The sequence below is a fragment of the Monopterus albus genome, unplaced genomic scaffold (assembly GCF_001952655.1).
Source record: "Monopterus albus unplaced genomic scaffold, M_albus_1.0 scaffold434.1, whole genome shotgun sequence".
In the NCBI taxonomy this organism is placed as follows: domain Eukaryota; kingdom Metazoa; phylum Chordata; class Actinopteri; order Synbranchiformes; family Synbranchidae; genus Monopterus; species Monopterus albus.
In genome coordinates, this window is record NW_018128314.1 from 419552 (window position 1) to 442973 (window position 23422).

The following is a 23422-nucleotide window of genomic DNA, read 5'->3' on the forward strand; positions in this document are numbered from 1 at the left end:
TATATACACATACAGGTAGAATGATATACAGGTACATGATCCTCCCAGATGATGCAGGCAGGACATGTATCTGAAGAGGAAACCTTTGGTGCATTTTACCATCATCATATCATTTCCAAACTTGGAGGAAAATATCAGTTTAGCTCCACGCTGCTGGTGCTCAATCTGGTCCTTCAGGGCTACTGTAGAAAGCCATGGCGAATTCATGGTTAGTTAAGAGTTCTTGAGAGTTGCCACACTCACCGTGACTGTGGTTTCCTTGTTCTGTTTCCTGGTGAGCGATGTTGATCCCGGACTCTGTCGAGAGAAGAAGGAAGCTCTGTCAAAACCTCCATCTCCTCTGTTAGACATGACTGCTCAACATACACACCGTCACTCACAGATACACACACACAAACACAGCTGTTTTCCTGGCAAGTGCTGTTACCGTCTGACTGGTGCTGTCTGTGTTCCTCCTGCTGTTGCTGCTATGTATGTATGTGTGTGTGTCTTACTGTGTGTGCTGCTGTGCAGAGTGGAGAAGGAGAGTTCTTCAGAGCAAAGCGTGATTGGCTTTCTCTCTGTGAGTGTGGTTGTATGTATGTCTGTACGTGATTCCTAACATTTAGGTTTAGAACAGAGTAATTTATAGTGTCCTGGACAAATCAGCGTTGTGTCAGTGTATGGAGCTTTATGAAGGTTAAAGGTATAGAGAGTTCCACACCTCCTGTCCTGCAGGAAATTAAATGTGAAAAACAGAACAAGACCTTGAATGGTGTGTTCATATTTTTTTTTTTTAACAAAACAGTACCGAACACGAGAGACAAGACAACAGTTACATGACATTACAAAAGGATATAGAGTGTTTAACGAGGTTGTAGTGTGTGAAGTGTGGGTATTTCCAACTTATGCAGTCTATGAAATGCAAGAAAAGGAAAAGGAGGGGAAGTAAAGTGAAAGTAAGTGTTTATATTTTATATTTTTTGATTGACTGGGTGTGTGTGCACAAGTGTGAGGTGCTGGAAAGCAGAGAAATGAGGAGACAGCATGAACAAGTGGTGGGTGGATCATGTATAACTGTGCCCCAACTGCCTGGTTAATTATGATCATGGGAGCAGATACCGTAGGTGGAATTGTGCTCTAACTGCCATCAGCCTCTCCATTAATAACGAGAGAGGAAGGAGAGGGGGTTTGATTATCTGAAAGACTACATTATAAACCATCATAATACCTGTGAGTTTTGTGACTGTATACAGATGATTTGAGTTGAGTTCTACAGTTTTGTGTTAATTTAAGCTGAATCTCAACATTGTGAATTGAGCATTATGAGTAGGGTTTTTATGCCTCTGCGCAGGCGACAGCCACAGCCCGGAGGCATTAGGTTTTCGGCTTATACAGCTGTCTGTATGATTCTTGTGAAAGTCAGGAACACCTTGAGAAAATCTTCTTCACATCTCTTCACATTTGGCACAAGTGTCCACTTGAACCCAAGGATGAACTGATTAGATTTTGGTGGTGGATGGCCAGTGACCTCACTTCTGTCCCATACCTGTGAATTTGACTGGTTGGCAGAGGCATGCAACCTCAAAAGCAGTAATTAAAGTTACTCATTGCCTTTGACTCACTGTGAAAACATAATTGCTTTGGTCGTTTCCAGCCACAGCAGGCAGTGTTTTTTTTTGTTGTTGTTTTTTTAAATCACAAAATGGTCTGATAAACCCATTGTACCCGACCTGTCCAGGAGAGGCAATACTATAAACTGACATTGTCTTGATTATTGTTTTGTAATTAAGTGGGTCTTATTTTAAATAAAATGTGCCCATTTTATTCAGAATTTATTTAGGCAAAGTTTTTGTGCTGGGCATGTGTTTAGATATTTTAAGCACCATGTTCACTTTTTTTCCCAAACGATGGTATTGAATTTTTTTTTTTTTATTATCACTGGTAAAACTCAAGTATCACAGTATAAGACTACGTTCACACTGCAGGTCTTAATGCTCAGATCCGATTTTTTTGCGCTGTTGTTCACACTGTCATTTAAATGCGACTGCCATGTGTCTCATGTGTGAACGGTATACGGCTCTGAAGTGACCCGCATGCGCAGAAGAGGATGTGACGTCAGGCGCAGCGTACTGTGTTTGCGGATAAAAATGGATGCGGCTCGTGATAGCATGTGCATAGCGATGTACCAGTTAATATGCAGTCGAAATAAAGAAATAATAAGAAGAATATCAAGAAGAAGGAGAGTGCAAATATTGCTTATGGCCTCGCCTCCTCCAGCGCAGAATTGTGACGTCTGTCGCATTTCAATAACATAAAAATCGCATGGAATGCAACCTGGCCATTCAGACTGAAGTCACATTGCAAAACATCGGATATGTATCTGATTTAGGACCACGTATGAAAGTGGCCTGGGCCGGATTTGAAAAAATCGGATTTGTGCTGTTCACACTGTCATAAGGAAATCGGATATGGGTCACATTTGGGCAAAAAGATCGGATTTGAGTCACTTCAGCCTGCAGTGTGAACGTGGCCTAAGTAAGAAGAAACTCTAAAGTGCTTGGGCCACTGATGGTGAGCCACTATCAAACTATTTCTTTTTGTTTGTTTGTTTGAAGGATTTGAGTGGTACAGCATTTCACCTGGTACTGCTATTCTGTCTTGTATAAAAGTTACTGCTGCTGTCTCCCTCATACTTATGTTAGTTTAATTGCACCTGGACAACTTGTGTACTTACATTATATGGTAGAGTACTCTAAAGGTCAGTGAAAAAAGGCAGCTGGCAGCAACTTGAACTGTGAAGATGTGCTTAGTGCATGAAAAACAGTCATACTATCCTGTCTTTGTCCTCAGATTGAGTGACTCTGAAGCTCCAATATCACATTTACTTATATGTGATGGGGAGGTTTGGAGCAGTCTAAGCAAAAGAACTTAATTTAAGTAAAATTTCTGTGAAAACTCTGGCAGAATGATGTCTGTGTGTGAGGGAAAAAGACACTGACACCACCAGGAGTGGACAGTGGTTTTCAAAGTGGGTAGCTGACACACTTAAGGGTAGAGTATGTATAGTATAGAGGTTTTTTGATTTGATTTGATTTGATTTGATATATTCTTTTAAGCATATAAAACAGTTGACATAACAACACACTTTTTTACACACAATAGTACATGCTTGAATGGAGTAGGAATAAGTCAGACTTATCCAGTCCTACCCCATGACATCATCTTACCATCATTGGTTTGCAAGCAGTAAATGATTCACTTCTACACACACACACACACATATTATACTAAAAAAGAATACTTTCACAAATCACAGAGACGAAGCTGAGATAATATGTAGTAACATATTTTGTCCATTAAATGACTATTAAAAAAGGAAGCAGTATGATAAATGACTCAGTAAAAACCTTATGGTCATTCAACAATACTTTTAGACTGCAGTAGATGTGCATAATGCTGTGTGCAGAACAACAGTCAGACAGCTTTACCTGTGGCTCTGTACTGCTCTTCCTCACCAGACTGTTGTGTGAATGCTCTACATGATGCAAGGGACTGCCACCTGAATGAAATCCATTTACTGGAGAAACAAATGAGACGGAGGAGGAGAGAAAAGATACACAGAGAGATTTCATTAGTTCTTGGTGTCTGCAGATGAGCTGCAAACTTGAGCTAATCCAGGAGGAACTCATTTAGTCACTAAGCAAACCAAGGCACTGCTGAATTGTCTTTTCATTTTTCTAATTTGATACAAGTCTTTAAGTCAGTAAGTGTTAAAGTTAACTAAAAGAAGACCCAAATGCAAACACAAGACGAACTAGATGAAAGGACTAGTATTTAATAAACAGCACAGTAATTAATGAAGCACAGGACTATAAGGTAACAAGAAAAACTCTGATCTAACATAAAGAGAATTAACACAAACTGAGACCAGAATAAACAAACACTAAAACAACAAAGGTATACAACAAAGAACGTAAAGCCAGAGAGCAGAACAACAAAATTAAGGGGCCAGTCACTTCTCATGTCTAAAAACACGCAGAAAACACCAGCCATGCTGCTTTCTCCGTCTTTCCAAAGCGCTCAGGAGCTTGCGCTCCCATGGTGCCTGCCGTTGCTAAGTAACCATGAGCTGTGTGCTGCATGACGACAAAGTTTCAGGATATAAATGGATTTCCAGCATCAAAAATCCCTTGCAGTAGCTCTGCTACTACAGCTATTTGTGGACAAGAGGGGGAAAAATGCTGTTTGGGTGCACCCTGTCCTTCAAGCAGGAAGAAAACAGAGAATTTCACCAGCTGATCCAAGAGCTTCGTCCTCGGTCGTAGCTGAGCTTTGAACCCAAATGTTGTTGCAGAAGGGATGAAGCTGATTGGTTGGTTCTAGTCACATGCCCTGTGGTGTACCTGCTGAATTTTGAAAAGTAGTTTTCTTTCTTACGCATCATGACAGCGTCAATCACTATTGTGAGCAAAAGATACGAAAAGTGAATAGGCCCTTAGAAGAGAGAACTAAGTGAACAAAAAATAACAAACCAGGAGCAGGGAAAAAAAATCTGACAGGTGATGGAAGCAGGTAATGCCAACCAGGAGTGAGGGATGTGAGGTGAATTTAAAGGCTGAAACATGAAATGAGCAATAGCTGAAGGCAGTGTAAATCTGGTGAAAGACATGAAATGGCTACAAAATAAAAGCACAAAACAGGAAGTTGGACCAAAACCATAACAGTATTTATCAGGTGTATTAGTAACAACTAAGCTCTGCATACAGTAAGGAGTAGTCTGTGTACTGTAATCCAGTTATTGTAATATAGTAAGTCTCCACCTAGCAAAACTTACTTTATACAGCAACTAAGCAAAACCTAACTGGTGCTCTCTAGAAAGAGAGAAGGCCTTAGTTCTGCAGTTGAGGCCACAGATAAAATTAGTCACAGGAAGTGTCTGTGTGCATGTGTTTGCTGCACATGAGTGGGTGCCTTGTGCCATCGTGGAATTTTAGGAGAATTCACAGCCGCAGGGCACCAAAACTTGAGGAAGTTGAACTGACAGAGAGTTCATATGGAGAGAGAGAGAGATTTGCAGTACCTGCAGGCAGGGAATTCTTGTGTCGGATTGAGGTTTTCGGGGTCCCTGGTACACTAGAGGGTCTCTCCCATGTCGTCTCTGATGGAGTGTTCAAAGGAGAAGAAAAACAATGACATCATAGAGCAATAGCAGCTGTCATATTTGTTGACAATGTCTGAACAATTTCTAGGCAACAATAAGAAGAAGTGATTCTAACCACAGATGCAAACTTGTTGCAGTCAGCAGTTAAATCAGAAAACAAAAGAAAGTGTCATGACAATCTTACAAATATTTCAATTTAGGGGGTTGTTCATTTTGTTATTTGACAACCTAATAACCCAAAAAGCTTGGCAAATCTCATTCAAGCTTATATCTTTTTCTGTTGCTGGTTTTCCATATTGCTAGATCCCTACCTAGCGAAGATGATGAAGACTGTTTCTCAATCTGCAATTTGGATCACAGAATACACCTGAAATTTTGGTGTCAATTAAAGGTCTGGAACCAGGCCTGGTGATGTCACGTGTACCTTGTTGTCAGTTACTATAATGTCAAAAGTTTTCTGGCTCTGTAGTTAAACAGCAGTTATCAACAGAGTAACTGGGTAACATTAGCAAACGGCTAACAGCACAAAGGTGACAGGATTAAATACTGGCAGGCTGTTTGTATTTTTTGATTCGTTAACCTCCACAAACCTCAGCATGTGACAGCAAATTACAGACTGAACATGCTCCTTTAAATTCTCCAGTGAAAATGGCCACCATCATGGGGAAGAGCTAGCTTAAAAAGTCTGGCAATACCAAAGTCCTAATGTAACCATTTTTTCCTCACATTAACTCGGTCTTTGTGTTTTTATTTTACTTTTTGTATTGTTTCTCTTTGGCACCAATTTTCAGAACCATACCACCAGGAATAAAATATTAAGTAAAGCTCTTACTTGATTGACAGGTGTCTGGGCTAATGAGAATCACCCATGGCGGTTGTTAAATTCTTGACACTTTGTGACTCCAGTACCAAAAACAATTTTAAATAAACACATCATGAAAGAATTCAACAGTGGAGTTTTACATTCTGAAATATTAGCTGTGGGTGGAAGAGTAGTGTTTATAAAGAATGTCATTTTAAATTATTCTGGATAAAATGTTTTTTTCCCCTCATCAGGATTAACAAGTATAAACCTTTAACCAAATAAAAATACAAATTTCTTTTGACATCAAACTGAGCTCCACAGAAGAACCGATACTTCACCCCAGCTGCTAAAGTTGTTTGAGAACAAGGATATCAAAAGCACGAGTGACAAAAACCTGTAATATAGAAGGACTCTCTTTGATTTTTACTACCTTCTGTCCACTCTCATCACAACACTGAGCTCAATTAGCCCTTTGCTGTCAGCACAGAAAGAAAAAGAACAGACCTGTGAAGAGCTATTATTTCATTTGGGCCGTTTTGGCTGGCTGTGCTCTATTTGGCGCTGCTTAGCAGAGGAGAAAGCTTGAGCCAAACCCATCAGCTCAAATGACAGGCATGGAGAGGATAACTGGCAGCAGACGTATGGAGAGAAGCTGTGCCTTTGTGCCTGATGTACAGCACCAGCACACAACCTTTACTCACTGGCCCTAAATGGCTCTTATTTCCCTCTGTTAGCTTGTCATAAACAAATCAATACTGTGAGAAATAGGGGATGTTAATAGAGAAAAATACAGCATAATCTATTTAGCACAGGGAAATTGTTGGTTATTGTGAGTCTCTCCATGCCATGGGGATAGCACTCAAAACAGTTTGAAAAATATATCTTTACTACTGGATGATAGCTTGAAGCTTAATTGAAATGACTACATTAAATCAATATTATTTTCTCTACAACATGTTTTAAAAATATTTTGTCAAATGAAGCAACTTTTATGTTTTATAAATCACTGTGGGTATGAGGTGTGAAACCCTACATATTTACTATAATGGTTGATACCCAGGAAGAAGTGGCATTTAAAAATGCAGATTGCTGGTCATTTCTGTCAGATAGGTTTTTATATAAGTCAAATATTAGTCATTTCACTTTCCAGATTCATACCTCCAGATACAGTGATACATATGCAGCAGCAGGAGTAATTCTCATTAGCCACTTTGTCACAGAAGAATTGAATTCCAGAAAATTGTCAATCATTCTAAATTGCTTTGACAGTCTCAAATATAAAACTAAGTCAGCTCACTTTCACCACTTTTACATTTGTGGAATAGTGCATCTGTTCTTTTCAGGCTTGTCACAAACCTTAATGAGGTTTCAATTCATGATATCAATAATAGCATGTAGCAGATTGAGGATAGGGTCTTTTATAGAACACAGAAGCATCAATTAGTGCTTTTCTAAGTCCACAAAGACAGTAATAACCACATTTTCATTTTGCATACACTACTGGTTCAGATTCACCAGAGTGTGGATAACAACAGAAGACTGGCTTCACTGTAGCAGATGTGTACAAGTGAATTTAGAAATGAAAATAGTCAACAGCAGGTCCAAAAACATGAGCTCTGTCCATAAGCCTCGAGTGAGACCAGACATCTCAGATTTTGAATGTGTAAAAGGGCAAATGGCCTAGTTAGCTCTGACACAGCTACTTTATATTTTATTCACACCCTTATGACACTGGTCCCTGATGGATTAGCTACCTCTCTTGTCTCTGGTTTTTAATCAATCAAAACAGCACATTCATGCTCTGAATTATTCCAAAGAGGAAAGACCTAACAGACTGTGCTTACAAGGTTACGTGTCTCAGCAATAGGACCGTTTCCCTGCTACTTTGTAGGTAAAAATACAGAAACCTAATTCAAAATCTAACTGCAATTTGTTATAATGCACCTTGCCCTGTCCAGCTCTCCTAGTATAATAGCCGGTCTTCTGGTATCTCCTCCATGCTCTCGAGACTGTGCTGGGAGACACAGCAAACCTTATGACTGCACATATAGCTGTGCCATCTTGGAGTAACCTATGCAACCTGACTGGGCTGCAGGTACTGCCTCATGCTACCAGTAGTGACAAGAACACCAGGAAAACACAAAACCTGAGAAGAATCAGTCAGGAAGGATAAGGAGAGAGCATTTGTTTGTGGCCACCACATGTAAAACAATTTCCTTTTGGGGGCTTGTCTTGCTTTTGCCTTTCATTTGCACCAAAGCAGGTGAAACTGATTCACAATGACTTGTGGTTCCTAAATAGTCAGATTGTTATCCCTGAAGTTTAACTGACTTGGTGTTATACTGTGATGATTAAGTGTTCCCTTAATTTTTTTGAGTAGTGTAGTTTAGTATGAGTCAGACTTTCAAAAAAATGCAAACTGAGAGATCTACATTTAATTAAATTGTGTGTGCTGGGAGTATTGAGTATTTGGTCTGGTGTGTTTGTTAAGCAGCACACTGATCATATGAGTGGAGAGTTTTAGGTGACAGCTGGTACAAACCGCTGCAGCCAACAACACGGGAAGGAAAACCTTAAAAAAAGCTAACCCTGACACAAGGACATGCACCCACGCACACTGCTGTTACTGTGGTGATGAAGAAACAAATGCACACACAAACATACACACACGCACGCACGCACACACACACACGACAGTAATCTAGCTGAACTTCAGGGTTGTGAAAGGGAGGTCCAATGAAAAGATGTCATTTGTTTCAGGAAAAATGTTATCAGATGGCTTTGTTTGGAAACAGTTACTGTAATAGTGGATTTCACAGAACCCCAGGCTTGTAGTCCAGTGACTCTGTGGTAGTCATGCAGAAAATAAGTCCTGAAGGTCTTTGTTTAACATGCCACAGCAACAACACTTCCTTTATGAGCCAGGACACAGACGCTGCCGATTGCATGCAAAATTATGAAAAATTAAACATTTTCTTTCTTAAGAAATATTGTGGAACTTTTCTTCCAGCCTGCTACTTATTCCTGATTCAGTCCCTCTGGGATGTGATCAGTTTTACTACTAAAGAGAAGCCTCCAAACCCCATCACAGGGAAACTAAACAGATCTGTCAGATTCCCAGAGGGACCAAGGGGGAAGAATGACATGCTCCAAGGTTATCGTAGCTCTTAAAGGATAATATAATGGCACATTCTAGAAGAGGGCAGAGAGTCTGGTTTGGTTCCAGCTTCTTGACATTAGCACATTTAGAATCTTATTCAATCGAAATAGAGAAGAAGAGGAGGAAAAGGAGGAGCGGCTCTCCCCGACTCGTGCTTGGGTGGAGTCCCTGGTTAATTTTAAAATCCCCTCTCATGAAACCATGACCAAAAACGAACATAATGGCTCCGATGCAATTATTCTTTTAAGTGACTGCTAAGCCACAATTCCAGTTATATGATACAGGTGCACAGAGTCACTGAGCCTCGTGTAAAAAGAGGTTTGTTCTTCAATGGCACATTTAAGACCACTAACAAGCCAAGACTTGTATACCTGAAGTCATATAGACTGACAGGTAGCTCATTCCTTTGGACATCTTTAGTGATGTCATTCTGCATAATCTGGGCTACACAGGCTCCAGGTGGGAAACAAAATTGTGGTGACTGACAGCAAGTTGTCCGGCACTTCTCTGTGGCTTACTGTCTGTGTTTATTTTCTCTGATGTCGCAAAGTATTGGGAAAAAAATAATAATCATGAGCATTAGTCAAAACTAACTGTTACTTTATTCTAATGTCTTACAGAAACACTCATGCTGACATATGTGTGTTAGCATGGTTGCTAAATGATCTCCTAAACATAGGAAATATCCTTCCTGAAACTCAAGCAAGTCAGTCAGCAAATGGATTTATTTCTGAATTCATGCTAAAAAGTATGTCTAACATCATACTAACAAAATTACATAGCTGACCCATACCACATTTTATAAAGGCCAAGATCACGGATGTGTAACTCTACAAGTGTTGCAAAATTATGACCCAAAATGGCAATGGTTTTCAAGTGACCGATCTTAATTTACCTCTCACTATACTATATATAAGTAGCTTTTTTTCCATAGAACATTGTCACATTTTGTACTATACTTTTGCACCTATATGCAAAGACAATGGCAAGAGAAATGTAGTTAGAATAACGGAACTTGATTTGTGGCACTAGGAACTTTAGTTAGACAGGTGAACACTGTGGCTGCCACGGTCAGTTGCATAGTCCAAAATGGAGGAACCTTTTTATAGGTCATTAATTATGTTGCGTTATTCCCTTGTACATACAGTAACCTCCTCTGTCAGAGTATAGACTATTCTACAGAAGAGAAGTGCTTTGCAGACAGTTATAAGACAAGTGGATAGTACAAGTATCTTTTAAATGTGTGATTTATTGTCCTGTAAGCAACCAAAATACTGAGCCTGCTACCTGTCCAAGCTCGACAGCTCAAAGAATGTTTCCCCCTATTCAATAATACTTTTATTGAATATAATTATATAAACACCCAAGAGCAAAATGCTACAGAGAACAAACAGGTCATTGCAGAGAAACCATAAAGTTACTATTCAGTCACAATGGCTCCCTGTGCTTCTTTCTATTTTCTCTAGTTTTCTCTAGTGTGTCCCAGCTGGCGAGTATGTTGGCCTTAATCTTGTCACAGCAGTTCATCAACTAGCCCTGCAAGTATCATTATGCCACCAAGCTTCTAGAATCAAATATCACTCAAAGATGCACAGATGAATTTTGATGTGCCAGTTCTGGTGTGAACAGGTCTTAAAAATAGAAACATTCTTGCCTGAAACCTGCTGTTGCTCTCTGTGTGACTGCTGAGCACTGTGTCTGAGAAGCTGGCACTTTCTAACCTTTATTACATCCTCAGGTCAAAGGCACCGCCGTGCCAAAGCACAATATTAGTATCATCACTCAGGTTTTACAGCGAGTTCACTCAGGGACAGTAAAAGCGGGTTATGTTGCTGTCTGCACACCAGAGGAGGGTATTAAGCTGTCGCCATGCCAATGTGTGTATAAATGTGTGTTCAGAGGACGCCGAGTGGCGACTGTGTTGACAGAAGCAAGGCACTATCAGCAGTATCCATTCTTCAAGGAACTCTATCTCTATCCGGCACCATCACTGCTCTACAGATTCATTGTTCAGGTGTGATTTTCAAGCTGATTAAGTATCCCACATGTATGTGAGGAGCATGGCAGGGCATTTTTTCAGTGCAAAGTTACAAATTAAAGCTGGGGAAAAAATATATGCATACAATATAGGGAGAAAGAAAAATCTAAGGTATCATCTCACAGAAATGGTTTTACACTTGTATAGTGCTTTTACACTATTTCACATTCACCCACTGATGGTGCAGCCACCAGGGGAAACTTAGAGTTCAGTGCTTTTCCCAAGGACACTTTGGCATGTGAAACAGAAAAGATTCAAACCACCAACCCTCCGGATAAGAGATGGGCCGCTCCACCTCCTGAGCCATAACCCCCCACAAATACATTCTTACTTTTTGTTGAAAATACTTATAATTCTTGCCTCTTGCCTTTTTAGTCTCATTGATAAAATCTATTGCAGAGCATCCCAACCAGATCACAGCATGCCCTATTTGATTTGGGACCAACATCCTTTTGATTGTGGTCGAGAGGTCTGAATCCATTTTTGAAGCCTAGAATCTGGATATGTCTTGCCTCTTGCACTGCATACACTGAATATTTGTTTATTATAATGAGTATGTAAGAAGTGGTTCAGTTTCTTTCTGAAGCCGAGATGAGTATGTCATCTGAGTGTTACTTATGGTGTCAGTGTCGGGAGAAAATGTCCATAGTTTAGTATATAGGTTTGAAGTTAGGCCAGCTGTGCCCAAAAGGAACAATTATACCTAACAACTCTAAACCTCACTAATTACAACCCTGATTAATTGACTTGTACATGAAGAAAGGTTAAAACCGCACTTTTTGTTTTTAAATAAACTTATCTGTAAATAAATAATTTACTCTTCTGTTAATCTTTGGATTAAATGATACATCTTGTAAATAAGACAGATGTATAATTGGTGGTAAGTGCATTTTCAAACTTTGTTGAGCCCTAAGTCAGGTTTTTCATTCTTCATGCTAAGCTAGCTAACACCATACTCAGCTAGCTCAGGCATGGAGACTGATATCAAGTCACTACCAGTTATAAAAATGTAAAATATGATATTAAGAGCAAGAGTCTCCTGCACTCTTACCATTGTTTGTGGTGTTGACATAGTATCGCCGCCCTTGTGGAGACATGTAGCATCTCCAGTGTGGAGGTAAGGTGTCTCTAAAGTCCTCCACAGGAAGTTGACTTAGAGATGCTGTTCTCTGTTGAAAAAGGAAAACATTGGTAAGTGGCAGTAATTGTAAAAGGGCTCATCAGCATGCTGCAGGTAGATTTAAGTACCATGTTAAGTTCCAAGACAGACTTGTTTCTCAAGGATCTCTCAAAATTGAACACAATTGCTGGAGATAAACAGACAAAGGAACAAAAAAACTTAACTGTTGATATGAGGCTACATGAGAAATGTGCAGCACTCAGCTCTGGTTCAGTGAGTTTCTCATTTCCTCAAGTATTTCACAACCAGCAACCAATGACATCATAGCACTGTGTGCTGAGCTGTAACAAACTGCCACAAACAGGGGCAGCTCCAGAGTCAGCATATGAGCACACAACATACAGCTGAAGAACATGAGAGAGCATGGAGACAAACTGCAAACATCTGCTACAGATTAGGAGGGAAACAATAGGCCGAGACTATTGTAAGACATTGTGGAGAAGCTGCCTGGAGGCTCAGGAAAGCCAGATGAAATTCCATATAAAATGTGGTTATTGGAGTCAGTGGCAAGTCACTAAAGTGTCTACATGAGAGGTTAAGCTCTCTAAGCCGTTCCAAAACAAAACAAAAAAAGTATTATGGATTATATAGTATGTTTCTGTGCTGCAAATATTAGCATGTTTAGCTAACTAGCTAACTACCTACAGTTGTAAGAGAACCATGCTTTCATAGCCCAGGAGTCAGCTGGAAACATAAACATGTCAGCCAGAGTCAGACTTTTCAACCAATTAACGTCACCTTAATTTGCTAACATGTTTTAGCAAATAAATATCTACCAACAATAACTGTTCCAGACAACAAAATCGACAATCTCTAGCTACAAATGAGAAGCCTGTTTTTATCTACTTGTCTTATGCGGACACACGATTTCAAACTTTGCTTTGAATTTCAATGGTCAATCTGCCACAGTTATTTGTGTAAATTAAAAAGGGTAACTTAACCGGCATAGCAATAGCAGCTTAGAGGAACAGAGTTTAGCAATAAATTTCAATGTCAAATAAAGGTTTTAACCCAGATTTCTTGTCTCTAAACCAGTTGACTATGGGTCAGTTCAGTTGGTTGCAGCCAAGAAAATGATAACAGGAAATGGTGAGCAATGAGGAAACGGTAATCTGTGAAACTGACAGCCATGATTTCTCTGCTCTACATGTCAAAAGTCTTGGGAGGCCATTGTGGAAATGAGTTTGGATTTAGACGGGTGTGAAGACAGGAATGCTATTCATTATCATTAGTCACTGCCACACACCAGGGGTAGGACAGAGAATATCAGCTCTAAACAAACACTTCATCTTGGATATTTACTATCTCATCACCCAGTTTTTAGACAGCATCAAACAGTAGTTAAGTATTGATTTCAGCACAAACTGTCCCTGGAGATAAAACCTGCATCACCTCAGAGAATGAAGTCATTACATTTAACTGCTTCCCTGGAAGAAGCAGAGGGAAGAAACCCAGAGCTTGCTGGTCCCACAGGACCAGAGTATAAATTCATGTCAACCCCGGGTGACTTGTGACTGCATGTAATTACACAGTCTCCAGCAGCATCGCAGACATGTTTTCTCTTTGATGGTTTCGGTGGTCACTGTTGTATTTGTCCTTTGTGTTCCTCTGAAAAGCAGATTTGCTTAAATATTCCAGTAACTTCCTACAGTAGTACAAATTGGTCATGGATGTAACAATGGATACACAACATGGGATGAAACCAACCAAGTCTGAGCTATTTCCAATCATGCCAGTGACACAAGATTACGTTTACGTGCTAAAAAAGAAATGGATGGAGGAAAAAGTCATTACCATTGCCAAAGCAGATTCAGTTACAGCAAAGCTGCAGTGAGTGTTACACTACGTGAATGTGTGTGCAGAGACGCTCCTCGGCTGTTCCACACATGTAGTTCCAAGGTCAAACAACGTGCTGTTACACTTTTGTTTTTACTGTTCTAGTATGTAACAGGACAGAGCAGACGATGGATGGAAGCAGGGCCAGACTGACCTGGTAGGGCTATCAGAGAATATTTACACTGAATGACTCTGACGCAAGTTTATTAGCGGTCTCATTCGACAGAATAGTGTATATAGCTTCCAAGTCTCCAGCGAATCTGTTTGGAAGAGATGCTTTATGTGCTCTGAATGCTGATATAACTTGTTTTAAGCCCCTCTGCTGTGTTGCAGGAAAACCTACAGTAAATTGGTGGCCAGTTCAGTCTGGTCATTTGTCTCCTTTAGAGTCAGCAGAGATCCCAGTGTCAATGTGGGTATTTCACACACACACATGCACAAAAATCATGTTGATCTGGTGAGAGCTCCTTCACACAAAGTAGCTTTAAAACCACATGCAGCACTGCCACAAATAAAGCATCAGTTATTACCGCAAAGGGCTGAAAAGATCCAATAAAGGGAAACAAGGGCATGAAGAGAGGCTGGAAAGACTTGTGTGCATGCAACCCCTTCACTGACATAAGTGTAATTGCACAAGCTCACACATTCTCAACTCAGACATGTATCCTTATTTTTTCACACATGAACTAGAATGCTAGGGCAATACCACTGCTGTGGGAACAAATAAAATACAACAATCAGCATGGGACATCAGAAAAAAATATGCATAGCTGATTCATCTGAATCACATGTTAATCATACTGCCTCGCCCCCTCCTTGTGGACTCCAGATACTTACAGTGAGAATCCTGAAACACCTCCAAATAAATTGTAGAGTTTATTGCAAATTTTGACATTTGTGTTATATTATAAAGGGGAGAATATCCCCTTTTCTCCCCAAAAGGATTCTGCCTAAAACAGATCATCCCCATCTACTGAGGCAATTGTTCGGAGGTTATTCTGCTACAAATATTGTAGGGCATTGGGATTTTCTTTCATTTATGCTTTAAAGTCAGCTAATTAAACTTTATAGAGTGTTTGCTGATTGAAAAGATCTAGCTGTAACCATACTGTCAACCCATTCAAATGAATGTATTCATGGTCACATGACTTAGACAGTGGGAGCATTTTGTGCTTTCTACATTCTGACATCCTGAGAGGTTTTCCTTCTTGAACTAGAGATGGAGTAGGGCCTTTTATCCATTCTCCAGAGTGGGATGTTTGGCCTTATGCATGCCTACTGTATGACCAATGGCATCTGTCATTAATGTTTACTACTTGGTAATGTTCCTCTGAACATGGCCACTGTTGTGCAGGATGTTAACTCTGACCATCTGTGGGATAGATATATTCTTCTCTGATGTTAATCTCATGATCAAATCACTCTTCAACTGTCTTTAGTAATAACTCATAAGAGTATCCTTTGAAGCCAGACTGTCCCATCATGAAGACTGCAGTGTTTCAGTGTCTGAGCTAGGCTGATGGTACAATGTGCTTTCTGGAATCTGTTAGTCAGAGAAGACCCTGTGCTAATTACAGCTTGGTATATGAAACTGATGGAGTAACGAGTATTAAAGCCAATTCTATTATGTTTCCTGCATGTAACTTCTCTTTCCTGGGCCATTAATTCAGTGAAGACTGACCAAAGGGTGTTTGACAGGAATATTCTGACATTTTTGGTAATGCACTTACTCGCTTTCTTACAGAAAGTGACGAGATGACCAGTACAAATTTGCATGTCTGAACACTTAGTACACAACCGGATAAAGACTGGGTAAGGCAGGGATCGCTGTGTCCCCTAGTTACAAAGTTAACAGTAAAATCTTAGTACCTCTAAAGCTTTTTTTTTAAATCATGTTTTATCTTATCTCCTAAATCTGTACACAGACAGAAATACAATTCAGCTTGATATGTATTAGAGATATTCAAAGGGGTTTATCTACACTTTGGATAGAACTGCCAGCTGTTTCCTCTGCTTCCAGTCTTTATGTATAGCTAGGCTAACCACAGCAAGATTATTACCAAATTCTTGATCTTATACTATACTGTATTTTCCAAAGTGCTGAACTAATCTTTTACACCTGTCAAAATTCTTTTTTTTTATTTTACACCCAAATAATATTGTTGATGTATAAAATATTGTGTAAAATATCCTGATTTTGGCCAATCCTAAGTGAATTTGTATTATCAACATTCTCCGATTACAAATTTAGAAAACACCCGAGTGACTGAAATGTTTTGGCCCTATCAGATTCAGATCTGGGATCAGGGCTACTATGTACTGCAGTAACCAAAACACTTGGGGATTTCTCAGCATTTCCTGCAGGCAACCCACTGTTGTTTGGTCACATGTTCATTATCAGTGAAATGATGTATTGTTTTTCTCTGAGCTAAGCAGATAGAGCAAGGCTCTCAGAAGCAGGCAAAGACAAATGGGAATGGGCAGCTGCTTCAGATGTACATAGATAGCATGCAAGAAACTTGAACATGAAGACACTTCAGGTTGTTGACACAAATATTGCAAAATCAAAATGTTCCTCTAAATCTCCTGTGTACCTTTTGTTCTTTGAAAACATCCGCAGAGCTCCAAGCTGAGCAAAGCTTTGAGCCAGAGTTAAAATTCTCCCCCCGACAAAGGTTTTGTGACAGATCTGACAGTCCCGTCATACACCAGAAACACCCGGTACCAGTGAGAGAATGGGAGCATCTTGGTGGTGGGAAGCATGATGAATCTCCGAGCCAGCTTGTCTCGGCATATGCAACGTTAAATAATGCACGTTTCCAGATGGTAAACCTTCTATACCCCAGACTGCCTTTGGCTCCACGTTCACAGCATGCCAGAAAAGTCTCTGGCAGAGAACACAAGGACTCATCAGAGGCTGCGATGACTGAGGAGAGACCACAATAATCACCGCTGCTGTTTGTGAGTTCTCAACATGTCCATGATCCATTTTAAATGATAAGCTTTTAGTTGAAAATGTACCAGTCATTACAGCTGTCATTCAAGAAACATAAAGATAAAATAACACATCTAAGGGCAATAAATTGTGAGCTGTTGAAATATGCTTTCAACTGGGGGGCTCGTCCTAAAGTCCACCATCATTTCCACTGTTTGGAGTGTGTTCAGCTCCAGGTTGTTGCAACCACATCACAGGTCCAGCTGTTCAACCTGCCGTCTGTACACAGACTCATCACCATCTTGAATGAGACCGATGACCGTTGTACCAGAAGCGTTCTCTGAGATGTAGTCATTGGTCATTTTCCCCAGCCTCACTTGCTGCTTCCTGTCTGTTAGGAAGCTGGTGATCCACTGACAGATGTGGGCAGGCACAGTGAACTGGGGCAGTTCAGAGTAGAGGATGTCCAGGATGATGGTGTTGAACATCGAGCTGAAGTCCACAAAGAGGCCCTGTGCATAGGTCATTGGGGAGTCGAGGTGTTGCAGGATGTAATGCAGTGTCGTGTTGACTGCATCATCCACTGACTTGTTTGCCCACTAGGCAAACTGCAGGGGGTCTACAATGTCCTTCAGATGGGCCACTTTTGGTCTCTCAAAGCGCTTCATAACTACTATGTAAACACAGACAACTACAGATCACTGGTTTTTACACTGGCAAACATTCTTCAGGATACGTGTATTTTACCTTAAGTTAACTTGGCTTTAAAAAGAAGCAGCTAAAGTGTAATATGTCAAATGTTTATGATGCTGAAAAAGAAGCAACTGAATACTTTGGTCTTCATGGTAATATAAACAAATCCCTACATATTTCTTCCTCAGACATTTCCAACACACCCCCAAAACAGGCAGCATCTTTCATAATGGAAAACAAAATACCTCATGGTCTCTTTATTGCACTGATGCTGGCTCCCTGCCTGGAAAATGAAGAATATTTGTTATATTCCCTTGGAAAATACCTTTAAATAAATAGTCTTTTTAAAACGTTGGGTCAGGGAGAGAATAACAGCGTAGTAAACCTGGTTCACCTGGATTTCAGCAGCCTCACATGAGAGCAACAGAAAAGATGCTGCTTGCTTCAGAGGAGTTCAAACCTTGGGCATTATCTAACTATTGAAGAAAGAAGCAGGAAGCTCACTTTGAAAACGGGCGCTAATTAAACCCCAAGAATGGGAAAATAGATTAAAACAACCGGATCCTAAAACAGCTCTCTCACAGTTAAATTAGGCCATAAATAAACACAAACCTGTGAGTAGATATCTTGTAATATAAAACAATCCATGGTATAATAAACTTAATTTCAACCATGTCTTGCTTTAACGTAGAAAATAACCATATGATGTCACACAGAAAATTATTTTTAGCTGTAAAGTTTGAGCAATCTCCACCACTGAGCAAAAACTAACCATCAGCCTTAAGCAGGTTTGGAACATTACAGTACAGACACTGACTGTCCTCAAAAGGTGAGTCATCAGAAGCAACTGTCGCTGTCTGAGATCACATGGTTTGTGAAACACTGGTACACTCACCGGCTGTGTGGAAGACAAATCTGAACAAATCAGAGTTTCAAAAGACTGGATTCCTGAACAACTCTTAGCTGTTACTCAGGCCTGAATGACTCAGCGCCTCCTGACTTGTGACACATGTGTCATGTGTACGTGTTACTGTAGGTATGTGTGAAAAGAGCTCCAACCAGGTTTCGTTGCTATGTGTGTAAGCAGAGCTTTGACCTCAGGTGACCCCTGTGGAAACATCTGGATTTGAGTAGAGAGTCGGGTCAAGGTCTTCTGAGCAGCTGTTCAGTTTCCAGTTGGAAACACTCAAAGATAGCTTCCTGAATATGAACATGAACATTAATGACGTGCAAATGGTCCTGGACTAAAGCACTAGGGCCTCACTTATAAACATGTATTTTATATAGGTTTATTCCAAATATCTCTGGGAATTAAAGCCTTATTTGACGTCAAATACTGATGTTTTGTCAAGTACCTTTTGCATCTCATACTGACGCTAAAGGGTGCCCTTGGTGTCCACATTAGACACTCTGGGTTTTCATTACATAACAATATTAGAAGAAAAGGTGTAAACAGAAAATCACAACATATGTGGAACGTGATCCTTATGTTATGAAGAGGAAAAAAATTTTCAACAGAAATGAAAGATTTTCCTGCTATTGAGCCATACTGTCCTGGGCATAAACAATATACAACTTTGTCTGTGGCCCCGTGGATTAACAAACAACAAACAATACTCCAAAACTTCAATACTCCAGCTAATATCCATGCAGACAGTGTCCACTCACCACAGGCAGGCTTCAGCTCTCAAAGGTTTGAAGCATGTCAAAACTTTCATATAAAATCACCAATAATGGCAGAAAGGTGGGTTATGTTTTAGGAGTATCATGTTTGATATACTGTGTTTTTGCCACGATTCAGTGGAAACCACTGACATTACTGTGAATCCAAGCAAACTCAAGATGCTCTCTTTCCCAGGCAAACTACAAGAGCTACATTTAAACCTAAAGACAGTGAGCCTTAAGACACAGTTTACTGGATTATTCATTTCTTTGTATTATCTCATTTGAAGAGGTATAATTACGCCTTTGACACCTGTGATGTTTGAATATTTTACAAAGTTAAATTTGATGACTTGCATTGTAATATAATAGGTTCTGGGCAGTTACAACTCTCAAAGTCTCCTGCCAGAATTAGATGACACACTATCAGACTGATAATGAAAGTTGCGAACAGAGTTTATGACAATGATCTGACAGTCACAAACTTAAGAGACAGAGATATAAAACAGCATGACGCTAACTTAAATGGTTGAAAACATCTTTCCAAAAAGATTAGATTTTGGATTGTTCCCTTTATGAGAGATCTTTAAGCTCCACAAGAAACTGCTTGGTTATCCTCTTTAGTCATTACCTACGATGAAAAATTAACAAGTTCCCAGAGAGAACTGCGATATATTTTTAGTACAAACCTAATCATATCTTTGCTCTAGTATTTCCTGAAAAACCAAGAGTCTCCTGCTTGCTTTTCAAGACATTTCATACCGTAGAGTATATAAGCATACACGTAAGGAAGACAAAGCAAACAAATCCAGCTGTATACATACTGGAGCCTAGCTGTAAACAGCCAGAAGCAAGCACACAGCCACAAACAGAAAGTCGCTCTCTTGATGAGATGCAGACGGAGAGTGTGCATCTCCAGTCTGCCGTCTCTACTGAAATAGCAGCAAAGTTCACAGTGGACACAGATACTGTGATGTTGTTTCCCTGCTCGCTCCCTCTCCTGCCTCGATATGTCAGAAAGAATGCACACACAGGTGTCACAGACAGGGGAAGTGTCTGTTTCCTATTATTCAGTCATAAATACCTCTACCTTCCCTTTCTGGGCCAGCACTGCAACCCCCTTGTTTACTGGGAAGTTCACACACATCTGCTGGTGTTAAGTGTATGTGCCAAAAGACATGGCTGTCCAATCAACAGTTACCCAGCAGCAAATAGTGATGCACAAATGCAATGCTGTCTTGGATTAATTTATACATTGCTGCAACTTACAGAGCAGGTAAACCTTCCAATTCTGCAAAAAGCCTCAATTGCAACAGAGGATTGAGGGAGCACTGTTGTACTGAGTGATGTCAGGGGACACGGGAGACTGACTGACCAGCGCTCGCTGTAGCATGATCACAGTCAGAGCTAACAGCCCAGAGAAACTAGTGTCAGACCTTCCTTTTGTCCGCCAGAAGGACAGTCTGGTGGCATGTTTATGTCCCTTTGAGAGAGTCACTGTGTGGGTACCTGTGTTGTTGAGTAGCTTTCCTACAGGAGACTCTCCGGTTGTTTCTATGGGAGAACATTACTATATAGCCGTAGCACTGCTGTTACAATGGTAAACATTACAGTGTATCAAAGAAATGTTTGTGCAGCTTCAGGCCAAAATGTCAGCATTGGTGTCAAAATCCCCTCTAGTGATCCACATGATATAAAGACAAGCTTACACACAAACTCCCACACAAATTCTTGAGATCCAGTGTAACATGTCATCACCGCTGTTATCAACGAGCCCAACACCGACACATTATAAGGATGGGCCAAGAGCTTCCAGCCCTCTGTGGTCACTCAGCCAGCATTCAGCCCTCATGTAAGAAACACAGCTGGGGAGAAATTTCTCACATGTACCCTTAGCCACTAAATACTAGACCTACTGTAGAGAGAAGAACGTGCTAAGATATGGTGAGACAGAGCTGAAATGAATGGAGGAGAGGGAGAGAAAGAATAAAAGTGTCCTTGGAGGGAGCCAGAGTCAGACAGGGAGGGGGAAAACAGAGCGATGCAGGCTGTGGACCATATCTTTATTTGGGAGACATTGTTTTGGTTTGGGCAGATGTGGGAGCCTGAAATGAAGCCATATTCCCAGATGTAGAGACACTTCAGACTTTCAGTGAGGAGGAGGGATGCACGTGTGTTTAAGGATGTTCTCAGACACATAGATATTGTACATGCACGTATATGTTCACAAACTGGAATCATTGTCTGCTCAATGCCTCAGCGCTGGGTACATGTGTGTATGTGCAGGATCGAGTGGTCTGTACAGCTACAGTAACAAAGCCTGTTTTGTTACATCCCGCCCCCTCCAGTTTATGTGCATTTCTCAAGCCTTGCTCGTCTCACTGGTTCTCCTCTAAGCTTCTTCTTCAGCCATACAAATGACATGCCTAAGACAGGATCGCTATGAGATACACTGTGCACTGCATATGAAGGAGCGTGCTCTCCAGTGTGCAGATGTTAGCTGCACAGGCTTGCTTATGTTCTCATTATCAGATATGGCAGCCTGTCACTCCACTGCTCTGCCTTCCACTACTAAACTCACTGAGCAGTCCACAGTATCTAATGCATTTCTCATTGTGACCAGTTAATAGCCACTGCAGGACGGGACAGTAAAGTTCAGCTCATCCTGCCTGGGAATCCCTGGGGATGAGCTGGAGGATGTGGCTCAGGAGAAGGGTGTCTCTGCTTTGAACCAGACAAGGATAAGCTACAGAAAATGGATGGATTGTTTTGTTCTCCAATTAAGGTAACAAGCAATATTTTCATGTGTCTGAGAATACAAAACATTCAACATCCACAAATTAAGAACCCTTATATGTGCCCAGAATGTCACAATTATCAGTGTTTGGTATAGCACTATATCCGGAGAACTCTAACAACTCTAACCTTTGCCTCTTACACTCCCATGCTGACAGGACCACATGATTTATGAAACCAAACATCAGAGATGGAGACACACTTGATATACTCACTCTTACCAACACCACACAAGCCTGGCGTTCTCGCAAATTAGTAGGCATGATAATTAGATCAGATCCTGGGTAGTGGTAAATAGTCTAATTCTCTGATTCACAGAGCACTGTTGTTGAAGGCCCTCAATTCAACCCAAAGGAGATTAATACACAGTGTTTGGGATTTGGGTTTTATCTTGTCATTTCATCAGCTTTACACAGTGACTGATCAATTTGGAGTAATCCTAGTGATTCTTTCAAACTAAAACTTGCATAGCACTACATAGTAATTCACTTGATTTTGGCTGAATTCCACCAGTACACTGGGGAAAAATGGGAAAATGAGACCCAGGTTGAAAATAACTATAATTACTCTCTAACTGAGCAAATGTTTTTCAAGCTCCAACTCAAAATAGCTTCACTGGCATGAGCCAGGACCAAAGACATTAAGGTCTAAAATTATCTCCTCTCTCACCACAACCTATATTTGGTAACAAATTTGCCTTATTATATTAATAAGACTTAGTTTAAAAAGATCACCAAATGACTAAAATGAGCTGCTTTCACAACAGACTAGTCTTCTTCAAGCATTTCTACTTCTTTTTACCCATTTCTATGTACTAGTGAGGCAACAGACAACAAATTCTCTAACAGTCCTCTATGGTATGACAGCTCTGCTAGTAGATGTGTGAAGACCTCAAACCTAAATATTCAGTGTCAAAACAAACAACAGATTGAGGTTACCACGGTGCTTTCAGTGGTGCCACAGTGGGAGCTTCACAGTCATTCTGCTGTTACTTCACAGCTCCACACACGTTCCATGACACGAAATGACTGTATTTTTGTATGACATCAGCACAGGAGGGGTGATGGGAGCTTTCCGGTGTGAAAGGGAAGCACCTGGCTGTCTGCCGGAGGCTCTACGGCGGTGATCTGACCCTTGTCCTGGCATTCCATGGCAGGGATAATGCCTCACCATA

General features: G+C 40.5%; 1 protein-coding gene across 1 annotated transcript in view; it reads right to left on the bottom strand.

Moving 5' to 3' along the window:
• gas7b (growth arrest-specific 7b) overlaps positions 1-23422 on the bottom strand; it is a 54707-nt gene that overhangs the window by 26984 nt on the left and 4301 nt on the right. Inside the window, exons 2-5 of the mRNA XM_020587018.1 lie at positions 12198-12315; positions 5063-5140; positions 3471-3559; positions 244-297 (exon numbers count right to left, since the gene is read on the bottom strand). Of these exons, the coding sequence (XP_020442674.1) occupies positions 244-297; positions 3471-3559; positions 5063-5140; positions 12198-12315 (339 nt within the window). The remainder of the gene's footprint in view (positions 1-243; positions 298-3470; positions 3560-5062; positions 5141-12197; positions 12316-23422) is intronic.